The sequence below is a fragment of the Elephantulus edwardii genome, unplaced genomic scaffold (genome assembly GCF_000299155.1).
Source record: "Elephantulus edwardii isolate Elephantulus edwardi_28Jun2011 unplaced genomic scaffold, EleEdw1.0 scaffold00160, whole genome shotgun sequence".
Taxonomy (NCBI): Eukaryota; Metazoa; Chordata; class Mammalia; order Macroscelidea; family Macroscelididae; genus Elephantulus; species Elephantulus edwardii.
In genome coordinates this window covers 492751-517319 of record NW_006399910.1, presented here as the reverse complement: position 1 = coordinate 517319, position 24569 = coordinate 492751, and the positions used below count along the sequence as shown (strand labels likewise).

Sequence of the window (24569 nt, the reverse complement as noted above, 5' to 3'; positions counted from 1 at the left end):
GCTATATATATAAATAATACTTGCCTCTAAGGAGCATCTTGGTCAAACTTTATCCAAAACATGCCTGTTACTCAATATTCTTCATCATCACCACAATTCAAAGGCATTAATTCTTTTTCTAAAACAATCTTTTAGATGCTTATGAAGCAAATGGAAATACCATGGCTTGCATCAGGGACGCCTTAAGTGTTTAAACTGACATCCTCATTCTTGAGCATTTTTGAAAGGTCCTTAACAGCAGATTTTGCCAATGCAACATGTATTCTGACTTCTTGACTGTGGACCCAAGTAAAATGGAATTGTTAACAACTTCAATTTTTTCATCTATCATGATGTTGTCTACTGGTCTAGCTGTGAGACCTCTTGATGTTGAGATGCAATCCATATTGAAGGCTATAGACTTTGGTCTTCTGCATAAATGCTTCAAATGTTCTTCACTTTCATGGACAAGGTTGTGGCATCTGTATAACAGAGTATGTTGATGAATCTTCCTCTAATCTTGATGTCTCAATAGTCTACATATTATAGTTCAACTTCTCGAATAATCTGCTCATCATACAGACTTAACAGGTATGGAGGAAGGCTACAACCCTGATAGACACCTGTCCTGATTTTATGCCATGCTGTCTTTCCTTGTTCTGTTCAAACAATTGCTCTTTAGTTTAAATATAGATTTTACAAACCACTTCCTAAAATGTTTCAGCACCAGTCAACTTTTTTTTTTTGTACAATGATTTTGTGTTTCTTCCATTTTCTTTTGATGCTTCCTGCATCATTCAATATTTTGCCTAAAGAATGCTTCAGCATTGCAATTCAAGGTTTAAACTGGTCTTCAGTTCTTTGCATTTGAGAAATGCCAATTGTGTTTTCTCTTTCAATTTTCTAACTCCAGCTTTTTGCACATTTTGTTACAGTACTTGCTTTCTTCATGGATGACATCCTTCACGTTATTCCACAATTCATCTGGTTTTTGATCAGTGTTCAATGCATCAAATTTATTTTTCTGATGATTTTTAAATTCAGTTAGCATAGACTCAAGATCTTATTTTGGTTCTCATTGACTTTCTTCCATTTCTACTTGAACTTGCATGTGTGTAATTGATGGCGCTTTTAACAATCATCTCCTGGCTGTATTTTGACTGCTGTTACGAATCTTCTCCACTGCCTTTTTCTGTAGATATAGCGTGTCTGATTCTTGTATAATCCAGCAGGTGAGGTCCATGTATATAGTAACTGTTTATGTTTTTTAAAAAGTTATTTGCAGGTAATAAATCATTGATTGACAAAATTCTATCATTCTATCTTCAGCTTTTCCGTCACTAAAGACATACTTTTCAACTACTAACTGGTAGTGCTTGCTGGTATTTGAAATTCTGGAAGCTATCACAACAATACAAAAGCCAGCACAGAACAACAAACAAGCCATTCTAGTGGGAGCAAAACACTATCTCTCTGTGGTTCTGATTTGTATCTCTCTGATGAGGAATAACATTGAACATCTTTTCATGTATTGACTGCCATTTGAATATCTTCTTTGTTGAAATAAAGATTCTAGTCCTTTGCTCATTTTATAATTACATTATTTGTCTTTTTTGTTGTTAGGGTATTGGCAGGTTCTATATATTTGGGTTATTACATTCTTACTGGAACTAGTTTATGAAGATATTCTAAAGATACTGGTAGTTTGTCTTTTTATTTTCGTTAAGTTTCTTGATGAGCAAATGTAAAAACCTTTTTGTGACTGCTGCAATGGGCTCTAGCGTGGCAGGAAGTAGAGGATGGCACAACGTAGAACAGGGGGTATGTGTTCAGTTCATAGGGTCACTATGTACTGTATTCAACTTGATGGCACCTAACACCACACTATTAAAAGTTAGGCCTGATGGCACTGCCCATGCACTTTCTTCTAAAAATATAATTAATTAAGTTTTCGTATTTTGTTTTTTTCAAATTTACTTCTCGCATAATGTGAAGCAAGGGTTGCATTTCATTTTTATGCATGTAGAAATTCATTTCCTCAAGGTCATTTACTGAAGAACTCTTCTTTCCCTACTGAATAGATTTGGAAGCCTTGCCAAAAATCAATTGCCCACAAACATGTGGGCTTATATCTGGACTCTCAATTCTATTTGACTAGTCTGTCTGTATGTCTACTGTTATGTTAATTCCATATTGTTTAGATTATTATGGTTGTTTATGTTTTACAAAATTGCATTAGCTATTTGAGTATTCTTGTCATTCCATATAATGTTAACGAATGGTGTTTTATTTCTGTAAAGAAGGCTGATGGAATATTGATCAAGACTGCATTCAATCTGTCATTTAGGGTAGGATTGATATCTGAACAGTATTAAGCCTTCCAATCCTTAAAACATCAATTTGTTTTCCTTAATCTCTATTGAGGTCTGGTACCCTTGTCCATAGGGAGTTACAATGCTAATCCCAAAACTCTGCATCTCTGTGAGTCTGGGAAAAGTATGGGCAATCTCCTCTCGTGTTATTATCTGTCTTGGAAATCCATTGAAAGGTCTATTATGAGTTGGGTCTGACTTTACAGCAATGAGTGAGTGAATCTGTGCAGGATTTTATGATTTTCATTGTAAAAGACTTTCACAACCTTGATTAAATTTATTCATAGGTATTTTATTGTCTCAGAAGTGATTGTAAATAGAATTTCTCCAATGGTTGGGGTGAGCTTTCCCTTTTAAGATTATTGTTGCTAGTGACACCCAAATGATTAACTGTTGACCTTGTACCCTACAATTTTCTGAAATTTGTGAACTCTATATAAACTTTCTTGTGTACTCTTCACAATTAACTATACATAAGACCATGTCACCTATAGATATCTTTCTTTTTGTTTTGGAATCTAGCTTTTATCTCTTTTTTCTTGTTTTGTTGCTCTTGATAAGAAAGTTAATATAATACTACATAGAAGTAATGGGGTGGGGAGAAGTAGTAATGACAATAGGTCTTACTCTCTTTTGAAAGGGGAAAGTGCTTGATCTTTCTCACTTATATGCCCTAAATCATACCAAAGATTTTTCCTTTTATTACAATCATAGTACTGAATTTTCTCAAAACGTATTTTCTGATATGGAAATATGGTTCTCATTCTTAGTTTTATTGATTTAGTATATTATGTTGATTGATTTTTCTCAGGTTGAACCAGTCATGCATTCCTAGAATTCATTTTCAATGGTTATGGTGTATGACTTTGAATATATTGTCATTACTTTAAATGAATAAGGGTATTTCATCATTATTTTTCTATCTTCACAGTTTTGTTATCCTGTTACCTTTTACCACACATTGTTGAACCTCTTGGCAATCCTTATGGCCTATCCATCCAGTTTCTCACTAGACTTGCTCTATTTTTGTCTCTGCTGGCATACGCAAAGCAGAGAGGTAGATGTGTTTTTCTAGAGTTTAATCTTCAACATTTTGCCTGTGTCTGAACAATGACAAATTCCACAGAACTTTGATTAGACTACTCCCTCCTTAGCAAGACTTCCTAGATGCCTACTCAATGTTGTGTGCCGTTCCAATGAGCAGAGGGCTTTATACTTTTTTAAAAAGATAGGAGTAGTAGTGGTAGTAGTAATAGTAATAATAGTTATGCTTCTGGAATCTGTTATTTGATTAAGATTACTAAAACTGTAAAAATATATGGGCATGAACATGACATTCCATGAACTGTAACATTTAACAGGCTTTTTAAAAAAAATAAACTTCTATCTTTCTTAATCATACAACAAAACCAAAAATTCATAAGAAAAAAAATATTCATTCTAACAGACCACAATCTAGGCCAATGAAGCAGTAAGAAATTCTGTGTTTAACAAGTGACTAGATACAAGTGTTCTTTAACTAAAAAAATATGTAAAATTACTACCTGTATTAAAGAAGTTATTCCTTCCCCGAATCCAACTGCAGATTGAAGTTGCATATAGAGGACTCTTTTAAACATTATTCTAACAGGCATGCATAAAATATTTGTAAAATGAAAAAAAATGTTTTGATGTAAACAATAAGCCCAGTACAAAAAGTGGAGAGGAAGTAAAAATCAATGATAAACAAACTTCACAGCCCCGGTGTGTGTAGCAGGCACATTCTAAGTACAAAGAAAGCTCCTCACATCTTTGTCTCCAAGGGTCTCCAGCAGAAGGAGCAGGATAGTTTTGAAGTGCTCTTCCCAGACCCCCAGGTTGTCCTCTCGGGTAATCTTGAGTAGCTCCAGCAATGCTCCTTTCCGCTCCTCTACTCGTTCGTTGTGGTTAGACAACTCTTTCAGAAGATCAGCCACCAGGTCAGAATGATCAATCGGTACTTGGGAAACAAACCAAGACAGAAATTAGTTGCTCAGGAAAAGCCCAGTGGGGGTGGTCCCTCCATGACATTTGGCATCCTCTCACATATCTGCAAACTCCCTAGGGGTGCTTGTTCTTCCTTCACCACACTTTTCACCCTGTTTTGTGGCCAGGCCCCATTTTCCCCCATCATCAGATCCTCTCATCAAATTAACTGTGAAACAGAGGGGTGACAGTATATGTGACACATTAATATTCAATGTTTTCATCCTTATATTTGCATAATATCTTTCCTCTCCTATTTCAGGAGAAAATAAACCCCATCCTTAGTCATCTTCTTCTTCCACCTATTCTTTTCTCTCCTGCCACAGTTTGAAGTTACACCTGAGATACGGCACATCCTCTACCAGTGTCCATTCCACTCAAGCACATTTTCCTCATGGTCCACTTTAGCACCATCATTAATTCTCACTTACTCTCTTTTCTAATGTTCAGCGCTTAGTAATCTACACAGTAAACAAATACCAATAGAAGTATCTGGACAAAACAAAACCTGCTTTTCTTAAATCTAACTTTCCTGGAAAGTACCATAATTAACTCATGAATTAAGTTTTAAAGTATGCCTTTCAGATGCAGAAGAAAACAATCTGAAGGTACCATAAATCAACATGAAGAGAACTTTTTCCACCTGGCTTCTGAGCATCACAACATAGCACTCCTCTGAAAGAGTGAGTGCCCCCTCCAGAGCAATCTCATTTTGAATGATGGCATGCATTCCTAGATGACTCTGGAGCAATTTCATTCTCAACTTACAGCATGCATTCCCAAAGTCTCTGCAATACAGCAGCCCTAGGCTAAGGCCTGAACTTCAACCCTCTCTCTGTGTTACTGACTCTCTATTCAGACTGAAAGACTTGTCCAAGATTACTGAACTTAAGTACTTGCAGGGCTGAACGTAAGTACTTGCACGGCTGTAAACTATGGTTTAGGTAGCAGAAATGCTTATTCTTTTTCATTCTATATTCTTTTAAAAGATCTTGAATTGGGATAATCACTTTAAACAGAATGAAGAAAAACTAAAGGAAAATCCTCACCACTGAATCAATAGGTTACATTAACAGAGATAGAAAATTTTATTTTACTTAGATTAACAGCAATATCCATATTAGTAGTAGTCAAAAAATCAAGCTGTGTTACACAAGCAAGTCTGCTGTTAAGGATCTCTTTAAAGTGCCAAAGAGCAAGGATGTCAGTTGTGCCTGACTGAAGCCCATGGTATTCTTAATAGCTTCCCGCAGATCTGGAAGTTGGACAATGAATAAGGAAGACTGAAGAACTGATGACTCTGAACTATGGCACTGGCAAACAGTAATGAATATTTTATGAGTTGCCAAAAGATGTGTCCTGGAGGAAAAGCAACCAATGTACTCCTCAGAAGCAATGATGGTGAGACTTCATCTCACCTACTCTGGGCATATTGTCAGAAGGGAAATATTGACCTTGGAAAGACACCAGGCTAGGAAAAGAGGAGGACCAGTAAGAGAAGAGCAAGGTTTTTATCTGTTGTTCACATGGTCACTGTGAGTCGGAGTTGACTAGATAGCACCTACAACAACATCACAGTTAGGTTATGCAGGGAAAGGTGGGAAAGCTCGAGCTCCACGGGATTGCGTTGCTGTTAAAAGGTAAGAGGATTGGCAGTTTTCTGTCTTTGAAAGGATGTGATCTTACACCTGTTCCTAGGGGGAAATACTTAAATTTTCTTTCTCTGACCTACACCAACTAAGAATTCACAGGCTTTGCCATTCGCATACTTGCAATACACTGAATTCAGCACAAGGCAATGCAAGCATTCACAAATGTTAGGTCTGCTCTCACCCAAGGACAGGAAGAAGTCAATGCAAAGAAGTGCAGCAAGACTTGGTTAAATGCCGAGCGAGGAAAGAGGCAAGTGGCTCAGTCATGCCCTGGAGCTCACGTCCAGAGTTAATGAACTGAAAAAGTATAGCCCGGAGTCTTTAATGCAGAGCCCTGTGCTGGCACTGTGGAGTCTTTGCTTTTCACAGTCAATGCATGATTCTCTCAATTTGCCTGCAGATCGCCATCAAGCCCTGGCCTTCGGTGTCTTTCCCGACCTGCCCAATTCAATGTTTCCCCCTGCATCACTGTGATAGAGACAGTTTTTTATGGCTTGTATGATTATTTCATGACTGTTTCCCTTGCTAAGCTTTGCATGGATTTGTTCATGTGGTCCCCACCTTGCTGGGCACACAGTAAGAACTTAACAAGTAATTGTAGAACAAAAGCCAAGGCAGAAGAGTTGCTTTAAGATGGGGACAATCAATAGAGAAATACCAACCGTCTCGCAGCTGCTCCATGTCATCGTCAAACACGGCCTCCTTGAGGGCTGTCTTGTCGTAAGAGTTGATGGTGTCTGAGTAGGGGTAGGGATTGTACTCTCGCGCACGAGGCCCAGGGAAGGCCCGAGGAGGCTGAGTGTTGAGGAGGGAGGTCTTGTTATCCAGCGCTGTCCGGCTGCCCTCTATCACCTCATTGCCTCCTCGGCCATCAGTGGCAGGAGAGGCAACTCCTCCATCGCGTGACACCTAGAACACAGGAAACTGTCAGTGCCTCCTCACAACTTGAAACTACTATAAAAGAAACAGTATGGTTACATGTTCACTTATTCATTCATTACTTAGATGTAAAACCAATTAATATTTAATCTTTGTAATCTGGTGAAAAATTTTATTATCTTTTTTTTTTTTTGAAAGGGGAGAGTGACACTTTTTTTCATGCATTCCTTAAGCGTCTGAATGAAATTCTGAAGCATTATGAAAATAAAGGCTGTACCCCTGGTGTATTCTTAACAAAATACAAATGAGAGAAGATCTTCAAAGTGCCGTCACAAAATTTAAGGTGGTCCACTACTTGTGAATTCCTACTCCAATGGAGCGCCAGACAATGAAAGCACATTGATACCAAAGCAGTGCAGAGCTCAGTCACTCATATAGATACCAATATGAATGTTTTAATTTGTTGTTGGTTTTCATTAACTTTTAAAGTATTTTGAAAGTTTATAAATCAGATTTCATTTTCAATCATTGTTGAATATTTTGTTTTATAACATTAAATTCAATTTATGACTCTCATTAATAACAATGTCTAATATTATATATTTAAACTCCTGGTCCATGGGCTGGCCTATACGAGTTTTGATTCTCAGGGGACCTCTTTCTCAGGACCATGTGCTGTCTCAGGAACTGTTCCCTTCAAAGGGAAGCAATGTCATAGCACATGTGGCCTTGCTTACTGTGGGGACAGAGTAACACTGTGATCCTCCTCAGCACAGACACTGGGCAGTGACACCAGTGAACACCTTGCTGAGCAGCCAGGCCACAGTAATTATTCCAATGACAAAATGATTACTTGTGCTGTTACCAAACCTGCTGCCATCCAGTCAATTTGGGCTCACAAGACCTCCCACTGGATTGGTGAGAGCTTTATAGGACCATGACTGTTGTTCTCTACTGGAGAAGATGCTGGATTAGAACTACCAAACTACACTTCTGCTGTCATCAAATCATAGCTACTCTAGGATCTACAGATCTAAACTTTGCCCTCACACTCAGTTAGTCATGGTGTTAATCCATGCCGGTGAAGGTCTTCCACTCTTTCTCTGACCTTTCCCAGCAGCACATTTTTTCCTAAGGACTGGCCTAGCCAATATCCCCAAAGTGTGTGAGATGACGTTTCACCATCCTTGTCTCTAAGGACCACCACTGTTCTACCTCCTCCAAGACGTACAAATTTGTTCTTTTGGAATCCGTGGTATAGAGTTAGTACTCTAACATCACAATTCAAAGGCGTCAATTCTTTGCTTCTGTCATTGCTATTCACTGTCCAACTGTAATGAAAAGACTATGGCTTAAATTAGGCACAACTTAGTCTTTTAAACCAACTTCTTTGCTCCTGAGCTCTTTACAGAGGTCTTTGACAGCACACTGTCCCAGTATGACACGTCTTTTGATTTCTGAACTATCTATTATCATGGATGCTAATTGTGGATACAAGTAAATAACTTCAATCATTCTTTCATCTATCATGGTATTGCCTACTGGTCCAGTAGAGAAGATTTTGTTTTCTTGATGTTGAGAAGTAAGCCATAATGAAGGATGTAGTCTTAGAAGTCTTTTGCAGCACCTGCTCTTTTTGCAAATAAGGCTGTGTCAGCTGCCTAACAGGTTGCTGATGAATCCTACTTCAATCCTGAGACCACACTCTTCTTCATATAGTCAGTCCACCTTTTGTTTAGCCACCAATATGTTACCCACTATGCCCCAGAGATGCTCTGATAAGATGTACCCTTCATTCACTTCCTGCTATGTGATTTAAGTTTCCTCAAGAAGACTGAATATACACTGTCTTAAGAACATTTTTCATATGAATGGAAAAGAATTTTTCTGGGTTACCCACTCCCCTTTCTAACTATCTTCTCCATTATCTTTTCAATCTATATGCAGAACACATCATTCAGGAGGCTAGGCTTTATGAGGAGAAATGTGGCATTAGGTTTGGAGGTACACTCATCAACAACCTATGTTATGCAGAAACACAACCTTGCTTGCTGAAATAGAGGAGGACCCAAAGCACTGTGGCAGAAGGTCAAGGACTATGGATTGAAGCACAACATAAAGAAAACAAAGAATCTCACCACTGGGCCAACTGGCAACACCATGATGGAGAAGAGATTGAGGTTGTTAACAATTACAGCTTGTTTGGCTCCACAATCATCACTTTTGGCATCAGCAGTCAGGAAATCAAAAGATATACTGCACTGGAAAAATCTGCTGTTAGAGCCTTCTCCAGAGACTGAGAATCAATGAAGTCAGTCTGGAAACTAAGGTGTTCCTGATCCAGGCCATGGTCTTCGCAATTACTTGCTATACATCAGAAAGCTGGACAATGAATAAGGATGACAAGAACTGATGCCTTTGAGTTCTGGCGCTGGAAAAGAGTCCTGAACATACCATGGACCACAAGAAAACAAACATGTCTGTCTTGGAGAGGGTGAAACCGTATTTCTCCTTAGAAACTAGGATTTTTTTTTCTTCTTAAGCCTTATTTTTTTAATAATTTTAATGAGCATTTACAGAGATTTTGGATTTCCATTCATTCACTGCTGCACTTCTCTCCCTGCCCAGGCCCTCCCCCTGCCCCCATTCGCTCCTCTCTTTCAAAAGTAAAAGAAACACTCCCTCCCTGGTACACAATCCCCCCGCACCCCTCCTGCCACCCCAAGTACATTCCACTATGCAACCTTAATTGTGGACTCTTGTTAAACTAGGATTTTGAAGCTCCGTCTCACATACTTTAAGTATATGGCCAGGAGGGGCCAGTCCTTGGAGAAGGACATCCTCTTTAGAACGGTGGAGGGACAGTGCAGGAGAGGAAGACCCTGAATGAGATGGATTGATATAGTTACTAGGGCAATGGAGGCAGGAATGTCAGAGTCAGTGAGACAGGCTCAGGATAGAGCAGGGTTTAGAGCTATTGTACATAGGGTCTCTATGAGCTACAGACGACTCCACAGCACCTAACAATAACAACTATCTTCTCAAACTTATCATATAATGGGAAAATTATACACTAAAAGGCTTTTTAAGAAGTCACACATGTTAAAAGTAAGCCAAAACATCCTAATTCTAATAATCTTTAAAGTCTTTTGCATGTGATAATAATGATATTGTTCAGTAATTTCTTCATTCTGTTGGATCACCATTTTGGGGGATGGGAACAAATATGGATTTCGTCCAGTGAGTTTGACAAGTCATTGTCTTCCAATTTAGGTATGTCCTGCACATAAAGGTATGACCAGGGCCTCATATGTTTGTTAAAACACCTCTACTGATACTCTCAATTCTTAGGACCTTATTTTTCTGCCAATGCTCATGCAGTTTGCATTTTTCCCCTCGTTATGTCAGCTCTTAATCATATAGTTCTTCTTAAAAATATTTCAGTGTTGAACAATTCTTTTCAATACAGTGACTTTGTATATTTTGAAAGGTCTTACATCATCCAAGATTTTGCCCGTAGAATCCTTCAGTACTATAACTTGAGGGATAAATTCATTCTTCTGCTTTTTATCAGCTTGCGAAATGTGAAGCATGTTCTTCCCTTTTGGTTTTCTAACTTTAGCTCTTTGTGTATTTTGTAATAATAGCCTTATTCGATTGAGTCTATTCTTCATTTTCAAATAGATAATATACTAGCTCCTGAATCTATCATATTTAATACCGTTCACATGTATCCCGACCCATTATTGGGAAGTTAGATCTTTTATTGCTGAGATGCTGAATTTGAATCTACACAGCTTCTCAATTTTCACTTCTAATAGATGTGCTTCCATGTCATCATTCTCTCCAAGGCCTGGGCCCATCTCTTGATTATCACATTTTTATGGATGACTTCCTGACTCCCACTTTCTATTCTTGCAGCAGCTCTCTCACATCCTTCCTCCCACTCGGTCTGTCCCATGATTAACACTGAGGTTTCAGCTTTTGTGCATTCTTCCTATCAAACTCTACTCTTTTAAACTTTAAGCATTGTTGTTATGTGCCATCGAGTCGCCTGCAATTCATAGCGACCCTATGTACAACAGCCCTAAACCCTGCTCTATCCTGTGTCAATATCAATGTGTCTGACACACCCAACCCCATTACCCCAGTCACTGAATCAATCCATCTCATAGAGGGGCTTCCTCTCCAGTGCTGTCCTTCCACCCTCCCAAGTATGGTGTCTCTCTCCAAGGACTGGTCCTTCCTTGCAACATGTCCAAAGTATGTCAGATGAAGCTTCAGAATCCTTGTCTCCAAGGAGCAGCCCGGCTTCACCCTCTCCAGGACAAACCTGTTCATTTTCTTAGCAGTCCAGGGTATATTCAATATTATTCTCCAGCATCACAGCCCAATGATATCAATTCTCCTTCTATCCCCACTAGTCATTGTCCAGCTCTCTGATGCATAGCAAGTGATTGCAAACACCATGGCCTGTATCAGATGCACCTTAGTCTCCAGAGTGACACCACTGCTCTTCAGCAATCTGGAGAGGTCCCTAACACCCGACTTTCCCATCGTAATGTCTTTTAATTTCCTAGCTGCTGGTGCAAAGAGTGTTGACTGTGGAGCCAAGCAAACTAAAGCTGTCAACAATCTCAATCTCTTCACCAACCATCCTGATGTTGCCAATTGGCCCACTGGTGAGAATCTTTGTTTTCTTGATTCTGGGCCTCAATCCACATTGAAGGCTGTAGTCCTTGACCTTCTGCAGCAAGTGCTTCAGGTCCTCTTCAGTTTCAGCAAGCAGGGTTGTGTCATCTGCAGACTGTTGATGAATCTTCCACCAATCCTGATGTCACAATTCTTCTCAAACAGCCCAGCCTCCCGGATAATCTGTTTGGCATATAGGTTGAAAAGGTATGGAGAGAGGACACATGTCTGGCGTACACCCTTCTCAATTTTACCATGCAGTGTTTCCTTGCTCTGTTCTGATGACTGCCTCTTGGTCCAAGTATAGATTTCACATTAGCATGATCAAGTGTTCTGGGATTGAGTCAGCCATAGTTTGTTGTGATCTACATAGTCAAATCCCTTTGCATAATCAATGAAATGCAGATAGAAATTTGTTTGGTACTCTTTGCTTACAGCCAAGATCTATTTAACCTTAGCTACACTATCCCTAGTACCACAACCCCTTCTAAACGCAGCCTGAACTTTTGGCAGTTCTCTGTTGATGTGCTGTTCCAGTCATTTTTTGGATAATCTTTGGCAGACTCTTGCTTGCATGTGATATTTCAGCATAGTCTTTCAGAATTTGAAAAACTGAAAGCACCTAACTGTTAATTAAAAAAAAGTAGGACACTGGCATATGGTTATGGCATGTCCATCAGTTGAATTATCAAACTCAATCCAAATTCATGGACAAATCAGAACCAACACATAGCTGACTGGCCAGTGGGTTTCCATGGCTGTAAATCAGAGGGGAGGAGACTATCCATCTTTCTCTCTAGGAGGGACCAGTGGAGTCCATCTGCCAGAGAGTTGCTGCCTTTGGGTTAGCAGTGCACCTCCCTATGGACTAGCTCCTGCTGAATTATCACAAATAATCACATGTAACAGGACTCACAGGGGAAAGCATCCATCTTTTATGCTAAACAAGATACACAAAATGATGTCACTATTATTAAAAACATATATGTGACATGGGTTGAATTTTGTCCCTCAATACAGATATAATGACAATGTGGAAGCAGTGAAATGATCCATGATGATCTGAACAACCAAACAGCTGTAAAGAGGAGTTTCCTTAGGATTCAAATATTAACATCTTTTATCTTACAAAACATAAAAGAGGAAAATAGTGAGCAGAGAACTGTGGGCATCGACAAGAAAAGTGCCAGGAGCAGGATCTTAGAGATCCACGTTTCTTCATAAGGGAATCCATGACACTGGGAATTGCTAAGACTGCAGAATCTCCAAGGACAGGTGGTGGGAGGGAAAAAAGATTTTTCCTCCACAAATGACAGAGAAAGTACCTTCTCTTACAGCTGACATCCAAATTTGGACATCTAGCCTCCTAAATGTAGGAGAATCCATTTCTGTCTGTTAAAGCCATCCCCTTGTGCTAACTAAGACAGTTATGTATAAAATTAAACCCACTGACAAGTTGATTCTACTCACGATCACCCACAGAACAGAGCAGAACTGTTTCAAAGGACTTCTAAGTCTGAAACTGTTAGGAAGTAGACTGCCACAACTTTCTCCCTCAGAGGGGCTGGTAGTTCAAACCACTGCCTTTCCATTAGCAGTGGAGAGCTTAACCACTACACCAGCAGGGCTCCTTGTCAAGTGAAAAAGGACAAATTCTTAATGGTGGTCATCTTAAGAGATGGGAAGTGATGGAACTTTTTAAAAAAAAAATTTCTAAATATCATGTTGGGCATATATGAATGGGAAAAATAACCATCCCGTGCCCACATTTTCCCGGGATGTCCAATCTTATAGGCAGATTTCTCACACAGGCTTCTGACACTGTTCCCACTTTCCCACCACACTCAAACCTCAGTGTTCTGAGCACAGCCTTTTTCTATTGTACAGAGAAAAAACAGAAGCTGTCAGTGGAACTGCCTCAACTTTGTGATCCTAAACCCACCCTAACCAGTCTTTCTTCCTGAAGCCAAGCACTCCCCTCAAAGCCATCCTCTCTGACACCCACTTGAAGGACCTGTGTCATCCAATCACCACCTCTCCTCATCCATGTTGTTCTCAGGTGCTGTCAACAACTTGTAGCAACTCTGTGGGTAACAGATCTGAATCTTGTCCCATCCTGTGCCATGCCCATCATCTCTGATATCCTTGAGTCCACAGACACTGTCTCCACGGCAACATATATATTTCTTCTCGAACAGCTCCCATTGGCATTTGAATAAGCTTATTTGAGAAGTTGGTCCTGAGAAAGGATCAATTATCTCCCCCTCAGTTTTGCTTAAGGCAATCCTCAAGCTACTATCACCTGGCTTCTGCTCTCTATTTGCTATTGTAGTAGTCTTATAAAATCCAATGGACCACTAAAGAAGTTAATCTTGGAAAGCTGTTAACAGTGCCTATGTGCAAAGTTTAGATGAAAAAGTAAAAAATTCCACCCAGTGGGCCCATCCTCAAAGGTTAACAGGCAAGCACTTAACCACTACACCACCAGGGATCATCTGGTCCATCCTCAAATGAAAAGGCTGGGCTTTGCACAAAACACTGGCAAGCGAATGTGGATCTTTCACACTTTAGATACAAACAGAATACTCAACGCAGGTAGGTTAAAAAAAAAAAATCAAACCCGATGGGATCCTTTTTATTCCACTTCACTCGAGACTTTGCTGCAGGGTCAGCTCTTGCTGAAATACCGTTTCCCTCTAACTTCTGGGACACCCTCCTGGTTTCACTTTTATCACCTATAGCTCTTCTTCTGACTTCTTGTCCTATGTCCTTCCCTTACAGACAAAATTCCTCAAGACTTTGTCTTTATGGACACAAACTCACCGTCTTTCAGTTACCATTAGAAACCAGGGGCTTCTTAAATGCCTGTATCCAAACAAGCTGAGGGCCCAAACATCAGAATCGAATACAAATAGTTGCCTGTATATTCCGCAGGTTCTTTAATTAGTATATATTCAAAATATAACTCTTCATATTAGAAAGGGGTTAATGTGCACTCTTTCGCCTCTGTGACCTCAATGACCCACACCATGACTGCTCAAAGCTCTCACTACAGACTTTGGACACATTTGTTCATACCTCACCCAAGCCCACTTCTTTCAGAATAATTTTCTAAAGAATAATATTTCCAAAGTATAAGCGTGGCCATGCCACTTCATTGCCTAAAAGGCCTCAGAAGCTCACTCTCCAGTGTCCTCAAGGCAATGTCAACATATTGGGTGGCAATTCTTAAGGTGTGAGAGCTGCTTCAGTTCAGAGGTGAAATTCTTCTGAAGCTTTTTCTTTAGTGCTACCAGTGGCTACAAGGCTCCCTGGACCCCCCAGGACTTCACACCTCCTGGTTCTAAGGCCCCACCACACCTGCTGGCCCACAGGTACCTCTCTAACTGGATGAAGCTTCCAGACAGCCCTTAGGCATCTGGTACAGGCTCACCATTATATCATATTGCAAATAAAAGTGAAAGCAAACTGTGAAAAGAAGTATGTAACATTCCTCACAAAGAGAGCTCGGGATCATACAGACAGTATTTTGTAAAGTTGACCCATGTTTATTAAAATACTACTGTTTAAGTAAAGGATCAGTAATCAGTAGTTACAGTAGTCACTGTTTAAAATAATTTGCAATTATCACTAAACTGATGTATACAGTTCTTCATTACTATTATGTGAAATACAGTAATATAGTATAAATAAAGTTATATTATGCTAAGGTGTGCCTGATCCAAGCCATGGTCTTCTTAATTACTTGCTATGCATCAGAGAGCTGGACAATGACTAATGATGACAGAAGAAGAACTGACGCTTTTGAGTCCTGGTGCTGGAGAAGAAGAGTCTTGAACATACCATGGACCGCCAAGAAACAAACAAGTCTGTCTTAGAGAGCATGAAACCAAGTTCCTCCTTGGAGGCTATGATTTTGAAGCTCTGTCTCACATACTTTGGGCATGTGACCAGGAGAAACCAGTCCATGGAGAAGGACATGCTTGGAAGGGTGGAGGGACAGCTCAGGAGAGGAAGACCCCAGATGAGATGGTGTGATACAATAATTCAGGCAATGGGCGTAGGAGCGTTGTAGTCAGTGAGACTGGCTCAGGACAGGGCAGGCTTCAGAGCAGTTGTACAAAGGATTGCTTTAAGTCTCAGGTGACTCAATGGCACATAACAACAATAACAATACATGTATGAAAATTACATATTACACTATATATAAATAAAGCAATACTATATTATATATGTAAGTATGACACTTACAATATCACAGTCCTTTTTTCCATCTCGTTTAATTGGCTCATTCAGATCTTCTTGGCTTCGAAAACTAAACTTTTCAATGGCTTCTGTAACTCCACGCAAAGAACTATAGATTTCTTCAGAGTTCAGGTTCTCTGTGTCGTAGTCCAACATGCTAAAGGTAAAAAAGATTTTTATTTCTTACATTGAAGAATGGGCATCAATCACTTCTAGTAACTTAAGAAAGCAAGATATATTTATGGTTTTGTTTCTTCAGGTGATATGGATGAAAAGGAGTCATCTTTTGTTAGCCTATCACCATCAGACAATTGTACAACTACCTTATAAAATTTGGTCCTAAACACAATTACATTATCCATCAATAAGAAATCAGTGGGAAACAACAATAACCACAACAATGCAAGAACTCAAGAGTGATTATTAGTAATTGAATACACAAGATAATGAAAAGTAAAAAAAAAATAACTTTCATATCTTGAAGATGGGGAAAAAAAAAGAGTGCAGCTGTTACTGGTCTCAAATGTACAAACTAAGAGGAAAGAGCACTTCAAAATAAAGCTAGTATTACAAACAAATTTCAAGAACACAAAGGAAAAGATCTCAAAAGGCTGGGTTTATAGGCAATGCTCTTCTAATCAGTAATAGAAACTTACAAAAAGAAAACCTAGGACTCAGTCAGAGTTACCCTTCCAATGGTTCCCTATTCCTACCATCTAAGCCAGCAGCTTGCTGAATGTATCAGACATCCTCCATTTGAAGTTTTATAATAAAAGCAGATCTTACAAAGATGACTGATATTTTTAAAAGGACGTTTACAAACACTTCAAAAAGCAAGACATATTTATCCCTCAAGTAAAAGTGCTATCAATTGCTGTCCTTTTAGAGGGTTAGCAATGTAAAACATATTCTCAACTGTCTTCTAGTGTAACCCAGGGTGGCATCAAGTAATAGCGTGAAAGTACAAGGAAACAGACACAAGATCTTAAGAATAAGTAACTACTGCTGCACTTCATGGAATACTGCAAAGAAAAGCACAAGATGGATGTTATTGCTTTGTAGCATTGCATCACAACCAACCCACAGCTGACCCTCCAGCAAGTTTTTAGAGGCAGTAAATCACATGAGAGGAGACTGCACATCTTCCTCCTGTGGAGCAGCTAGTGGACTTGAACTACCTGCCTTTGGGTTGACAGCACAAGTCCTTACCACTAAGCCACCAGAGTAGGCTGGCAGCCAATCTACACGTATTTCATGTTGTTATGTACCATCAAGTTAGAATCAATTCATGACTCTAACAGGTTTTGGGTGGCAGTGAATCATGCAAGAGGAGAATGACCATCTTTCTCCTGCAGTGCAGCTGGTAGACTTGAACGATCTGCCTTTGTGTTGGCACCACAACTCCTTATCACTAGGTTACCAGAGCTCCTGAAATATGGATACGTTGGGAAAAAGAAAGCGAAACTTTTAGCAATCGTTATAACAACCATATACAGAAATGCACATATATAGAAAACTGAGCTTAAGTATCATTTGTTTCAAGAAGTGACCTGAAACAAGCTCAACCAGAGACAGGTAGGACAGTCTAGGAATCCTTGACCTCACACATGTCAGCATGCAACACTATCAAAGATAAAGTAAAACTATCCCTGTTCTTTAAAAGAGTGTTCTTTGTTCAAGTGAAGAAACTAGAAACTAACCACTGGTAGGAACCCTTTCTTAAAGGCAGTACCATCAATCCTGTAGAAACTACAGAGACAGTTCGTATATTTACAAACAACCAGAAATACTATCCTCTTTCCTATTTTAAAAGGTTTAGAAAGAACAGCAATGTAAGATTAAGGCTGATTCCACTTTATGTAGCCGGACTTCCACTGGTTTGAGATCACAATGATTTCCAGGTGTTTTCTAAAGCAAGGTTTTGCGGGAGCCCAACACTGAAATCACTCTTAAAGACGGAAGCTACTTGCCTAAAATTGCCCAGGCAGAACCTATTTTTCTTTCTTAGTGACAGAAAGGAAATACACATTCCAACTGTTCTTAGAGCAACTCATGAAAAAACATACTAACTCAAAGATTGATTCTGGCAGCAAATGAAAAGGAATGTAAAGCTTGAACACATATATAGCCAAAATTCCATGTAGATGACAGGAGGTGGGCTAAAAAAGTTTGGACACAATTCAAGATACCAACCTCTTCTGAGTTCACAAGGTTGTCTGCTATGTGGCAATCCAGAGGTAGTATCTCTTTAATGTGAAGAAAACAGGACTGAACAAGGGGTCTCTACCCCTCCTCTCTGAAAATAGCACAATACTAGCTTTATGTATGAGCAAAGGCATTTATACATCTGGCCAGTACACCAATGTTTACGTAGTAAGTCTGAATATGAACCAAACAAAAAAATATGTAAGATGTAAAAAAAAGTCATAAATACTTTTGACGGTAACAACCAAAAATAAGAGCACAGCTCATGCAACACCACCAAACAAGAACAAACTTGAAGAATGACAGGACAGGTAAGAGGAAGGTGGTAGAATGGTCGGCTTTTGAAGGGATGTCACAATATTATTTTCCATGTCGCTTCAGAAAATGTTACTGCTCAGGTAATTCATGGTGTCATTCTCAACCTGAACATTTTTAAGATATTTCATTTTGTTTGTGTATTTACCATTATAGTAGCCCTTTTAATATAATAAAAGTTTACAGAGACTTTGGATTTCCATTCACTCATTGTTGCACTTTTCTCCCTGCCCACTGTTCTTTCTTCTTACTTTCAATTAACAAACAAACAAAAACATCAAATTTAGGAATGCTATGTGTAGAGTCAACACACCCTGTGATGTTTACTAGTTTAAAGGTTGAACTACTCCCTTGGAATGAAGCTTAAAATGGAAGTGAGTTCTAGGTGAGAGAAATAGCTGCTTACCTCTAACAAGAAACAGACAAGACCACTCTTTTATGCTTTGTTGTCTTTTGTTTGAATCAATACCTACAGAAGCCTCATTTTGTAGAAGAGGATATTCATATGACTGGCAACATACAGGGAACTGCAGGTGACAGTGCTTGAAACCAGTGCACAAGAGCAGCTGAAAGGGACACAGCAGGTTCTCGAGAAGAGACAGAGTTAGATCCAGACCTGCTCAGCAGTCTGACTTACGGTTTAAAGGACGCAGCCTAGTCACTGTAAATACTCAGCTAAGACTCCAAAAGAGCTTCCTTAGGGCTCCTCCTTGAAGAGGACTTCATCAAGCAGCAAACATGTGCCAACTGAAGGTCAGGCCAAGACCCCAACACTGAAGCCGAGGAAATCTCCGTACCTGCCTGATAAAGGCCCCATATCACAGGTTTCAGGTCTCCAAAGAAACAGAAATTTGGGCAGGAAGAGGCTGCTACTTTGCTCTTCTGTAGGGAAAAGATGCTGTACGAGAATAATGTTGCTTGTGAAGGCAACAGCATTTTGGCATAGTGTAAGAGACAAGACTTCCGTCGTTTAGTTTTATGTAACTGACAGCTTTTCTAAATTAAAACATTCTCTAAAAAATATCGACGTCAAAGTATGAGACGAGGCTGTCATCTTTGCCTCCAAAGCATGAGAGATGAAGTTTTGCCATCTTCACACTTTTTCTAATGTTTGTTCTTTGGCAGTCCATGGGATAGTCTACACTCTTCTCCAACACCACAGCTCAAAGGCACAGCAGCCATCTAATTCACTGTCTGCTTAACATGTAGCTGTAGAAAAAATGTGTAGAAACATTCATTCTAAGATTCTCTTTACAACTTTTAGAGCTGCAAGAGTATCCAAAGAGCTCTGATTTCATTATGGGTTAATAAGTCAATAAGCATTCCTAAGCAAAAGCTGAGGGGCTGAGCAGGTAGAAGTAGCAGAAGTGGACATATTTTGATCAGCTGATAAAATGCGGCTAAATAATTAACATGTATAGTTTTGCTATACTGAGTATCAAAAAAGTAGGAATGCAAATCTCTCATGAAAAATCTAGCTATTAAGTATTTAAAAAGTCATACAAGACTTTTAGTAATCAGACTACTTTTAGTAGTCTAGTTTTCTCAGGGCATGCATGCTTACCTTACCAAACAAAATGAAGTGGCCCTGTCCTGGGCTCTGTTAGTACCAGCACAGCTACTCTGGGTTTTGAAACACGAACATCATCACTCAGTGGGTTCTCTTCTCTAGGTATCTGCATGGACCATTCTCTACACCACAGATTTACCATTTGCTTCCTCCCTATCGTCTCTTTCTAGACTCACAGCTTAACTATACCAGTGATCTTGAGCTTACTTGGCACCAATAAGGTGGCATCTGAGGATACTGCCAGCACACCTGCTTTCAGGTACGACACCTATAGTGAGATGCAACCATCAACACACCACTCAGAGCTTAATGATCATCTTTTCTGACCTGGTAGAAGCCAAATTCATGACTTCAAACAAACATGCTTTCACGCTCTCACCAAGGTTCTCCTCTTGTCCAAGCCAAAGCAGAGGTCAACAGTGGAGGCAGCTGAGAGGTTTTTAAAAAAACCTGAGACGACCTTGGAAACACAATATTGTGACACCTCAGATGAATGTAACAGGTAGAGTGTTACCTGGGAGAGTAAGAGCGCCTGAGAGTCTTGTGGGAAGGAGCGGTGGGGATTGAGTTAGGCTGAGAAAAGGGAGGTGGGTGCTTCGTTAACCCATCAGCACTCCAACCCCATAACCGACTGCAGTGATCAGAAGAGGAAAGTCAGAAAGAGAAACAAACACGCAAAGAGGGAGGGGTGGGGGGAAAGACACTAGATTCTAAGTGTCTTCACTAAGACTCTTTTCCTTGATTAAGTTCTATCAAAATTAATTAGTGTAAAATTAACTACTTCAAAATATAGAGCAAATCAACAAATTTCATTTTATAAGTTATTCTTCAGTTAGACTGCTTTATTCTTTCTTTGCCCTTCCAAATACAGAATATATTGATTTTAAAATAACATGTGATCCCAATCATATCTGTTTGAGGAAGGACATTATAAGCACTTAACCCACAAGAAAACATGGATACTGCTTGAAACAACTCATCAGTAATTTTAGAAAGAATCAAAGAAAGAATTATGGGGCCTTAATTCAAAGGTGACCAGAAATAATCCAATAGAAGAGCCAGAAAATGCGCTACAATCAAGTGGTGTCCAGCTGATGAAAGTGGTTTCTTTCTGTAAGAACAAAAGTCCAACTAACTGGAGGGCAAGGAGGTCCAGCCTCAGCTGGCTAGCTCAGAGAGTGGGAGCACCCAAACTCAAATTCCCCACTCCTATAATGTGAAATTTTAAATCTGGTGCAAAATGCAGGCCCTTCTCTCCCATTCACAGATGTTGCTAATTGACTGGCCTGACCTCACAGAGGCCCTGACAAATTCTAACTGCCATTCCAAAGAACTGAACCCGAGAGACTGAAAAAAGGGAGACCTCAACTGGCCAGGATCATGATATGAGGCCCCAGGGCCGAGAGTATGGCATCAGAGAGGGTATTCCTACGCCTTGTTTACCACTGCTTCTTAACAGTTCTAAGAGCTTGACTGGGAGGTGTGAAGCTAGTCTCTCCAAGGACAATGAAGGTCTCCATTTTGTAAGGAAATTAGGAAACTAAACAGCAGAAAAACCAGGCCACCAAGGAATAGAAAGCCTAGAGACTTTTTCTGAGGTACACATGGGTGAGCAGCACAGACTGGAGCTTTGTGGAGTACAGGACAGGGAAGACTCCCCAGCCTCTCCTCGCAGGTAAATTCCTGGGTTCTGTGTCGACTGTGATTCCGCAGAAAGACAAAACTGAAACCAACCTACAATTACTACTATTGCTAGGGAACACAGAGATTATCTCTACAGTGACATTTTGCTTCATGACATGTTTGCCAAGAATGCAGAAGAGAAAGGAAGAACTACATTTATGTACATATATATTTAAAAGGGAACAGACTTCAAATGATGTCTGAAGTCCTTTTCTACCGTTTTCTAATCATAAATTCACACCAGGTAAAATGTAAATGTGTTTCATGACAGAAAATGTCCTAGCCTAAATCTATCCAAATACCTAATATAGTTGTTTATTAGCTGATAAAAAGCAGGAATTCACCCTCACACAGGAAAAACAATTAATGGAGTGTTTTATAAAAGGAGAACCTATTATAGCTTCTATAATACAGCTGGCCTGATGAAAATTGCTTCCTGACTAACTATATTCTAAAAGATTATCAAATTAGATTTATTCTTCATTTTAGAATATTTTATTACCATGATCTGAAGGTAGACATTTTGATTTGTAGAAAGTTCATTCTGATGCTGAAGTATGATTAAAAATTAACAACAGGTGATAAGTTTTCTCTTTTAGAATGAAAAGCTAACCTTATATATGGCCTAGAACACTGAAAAGAACAAGATCAAAGAAAATTCATTTTGAGAGCATTTCTCAGGAAAACAGTTGAGATTTATATACTGTAGAACTTACTACCTCCTCACAGTGTTAGAATACAGACATTATTTTATTTCATGTAGGAATTAATTTCTTTTATAGTTACTTAATAGAAAATAAGTAGCCTATTTGAGTATTTCTAAGGCCATAATTATATAAGCTAGTTTTAACCACAAAAGGACAATTTCTGTTTTAAGAAAAATTCTTTCTCTTTTAAGTTCACGTTTATAAAATGGCTAATGATGCTAAAAAAAAAAAATTAAAAAATAAAATCTCAATCTCATTGCTGTTGAATCAGAACCAACTCATAGCGGACCCTCCCATGGTTTTTCAGAGACAGTACTGCACAGGAAGAGACTGTCCATCTTACCCCCACAAAGCACTTGGTGTCCCTGAACAGCCTGCTTTGGGTTGGCTGAGTAACTCCTTACTCACTAAGTGACTAGAGCACGCAATACAAAAGGGAGTAAACCTCAAAACACTACACATTCAATATTGCAGAGTTTGTTCACAATATTTAGAACAAACTTACTTTCTTCCTTCTTTCACTAACCCGTATTTCTAACAATAAAAACCGAGGTCATTATCACTCCAGGATCACAATTTAGGAGAAATGGGACTTAGAAACAGAAATTAAAATTCTTAAATATATAGGGATCCATGAAAATTAGATTGAGTCGATTCTTAGCTTTGCCAAATTACATTGGCAGACCCCACCAAATTTTACTTAGACTACTAGCAGATAATTAAAAACTTAATGCATATGTAAAAAAATAATTTGAATGTGCCATCTAGCAGTGAAATCACTATGAACTCTGTATTATGGAAGAAAAAATTTCCTAGTTACTACTAGATAATGGCAACAATGTACAGAGAACCTAAGATTTCCACACATTACCCTATTAGGAGGAAATACACTATTGTTTTACTAGCAACAATGCACCCTGGTGACTAAAGATAAACTATGTCTCTTATGTACCAGTGTTAGTATGAAAAAAAAAAAAAGGAAAAAATAAAGAAACAAAAGAAAAACCAGCTGACTGAACCTCTGTCAGATCTGGGTAAATCAGACTTTCCCTGGCCTACCCCATATGGAGTTCTTTTACCAACCCAAAGGTCATGACTCTGGCGGTTCAAATTTACCAGCACAAGAAAGAGGAGTCATCTTCCCTGTGTTATTTACAGCCTCAGAGACCAGCAAGAAGTGTGTGTTTGTTCTGTTTTGAAAGGAATGGCAATATAAATCGTAAAGCACTACAGGATATAAAGGAGACCTGGTGGTTAAAGTACTCAGTTTCTCAACAAAAAGACAGCGTTCAAATCCACTAGCTGCTCCATGAGAAAATGATGTTGTAGTCTGATTTTGTAAAGCAGTTCTCTATCCTGGGGGTTGCTATGAGCTGGAACTGATAGTACAGCAGCAGTTTTCAATATAGGTATATGTACAAGCATAACATGTTCCAATACTTTTAGAATATTTTGAGAAACTAAAGTTCTGCTGGTCAGGACAGAGTAGCAAACTTTTAAAATATGAATTTAAAAACACTTAAGTTGGGTTTTTTTGTCCATAATTTCATTTACTTGGATGCACAATCAACACCCACAGACACAGCAGTCAAGAAACCAAAAGATTGAGAAAATCAGCTTTCAAGAACATCTCTAAACTTTTGGGTTGGTTTTTTTTCTACAATCTTTATTTACAGTTCCACCATTAGAAGAGCAGTAGTTCTTCAAGTGTGTGATTTTTTAAAAAATTGAGATTTTAATGAAATATTATAGAGAACTTGGATTTCCATTCATTCAATGCTGCATATTTTCCTCCCTGCCCACCCTCCCCCAACCCCAGTTTGCTTTTATGAGGGGGGGAAAAAAATCTTTCATTGTTATACAGATCTCCCCCCTCTCTTGGTCCACTTTACTATGCAGTTCTTATTCTGGACTCTTGCCATGAAAATAATACCTAATCATATACCCCTTTTAAACAGTTCTCTTCCTCATCTGCTTTAATGCAGTGTACATTGTTTATCTCTTCTTTTTAGTTTCCCCCCCAAACCCAACCCAATGTCAGTCCTGTTTTATAGCAGAAACATTATGTAATATTTGTCCTTTTGTGATTGAGATATTTCATTCAAAATAATGTCCTCCAGGGCCACCCATTTTGTATAATGTTTCATGAGTCCCTTGTTTTTCAATGCTGCGTACTATTCCATTTTGTGAATGTACCAGTTTCTCTATCCATTTGTTTGTTGATGTGCACTTGGGTTGTTTTCAATGCCTTGCTATTGAAACATAG

At 39.1% G+C, this 24569-nt stretch overlaps 1 protein-coding gene across 2 annotated transcripts in view; it reads right to left on the bottom strand.

The window, feature by feature from the left end:
* The window catches only part of CLASP1 (cytoplasmic linker associated protein 1), a 346681-nt gene that overhangs the window by 29772 nt on the left and 292340 nt on the right, over window positions 1–24569 (bottom strand). The window contains exons 33-36 of one of the 2 annotated variants that reach the window (XM_006895129.1): window positions 20428–20544; window positions 15830–15980; window positions 6670–6916; window positions 4139–4329 (exon numbers count right to left, since the gene is read on the bottom strand). In XM_006895129.1, coding sequence (XP_006895191.1) covers window positions 4139–4329; window positions 6670–6916; window positions 15830–15980; window positions 20428–20544 — 706 coding nt within the window. The remainder of the gene's footprint in view (window positions 1–4138; window positions 4330–6669; window positions 6917–15829; window positions 15981–20427; window positions 20545–24569) is intronic. The other variant, XM_006895130.1, reaches the window with a different exon arrangement.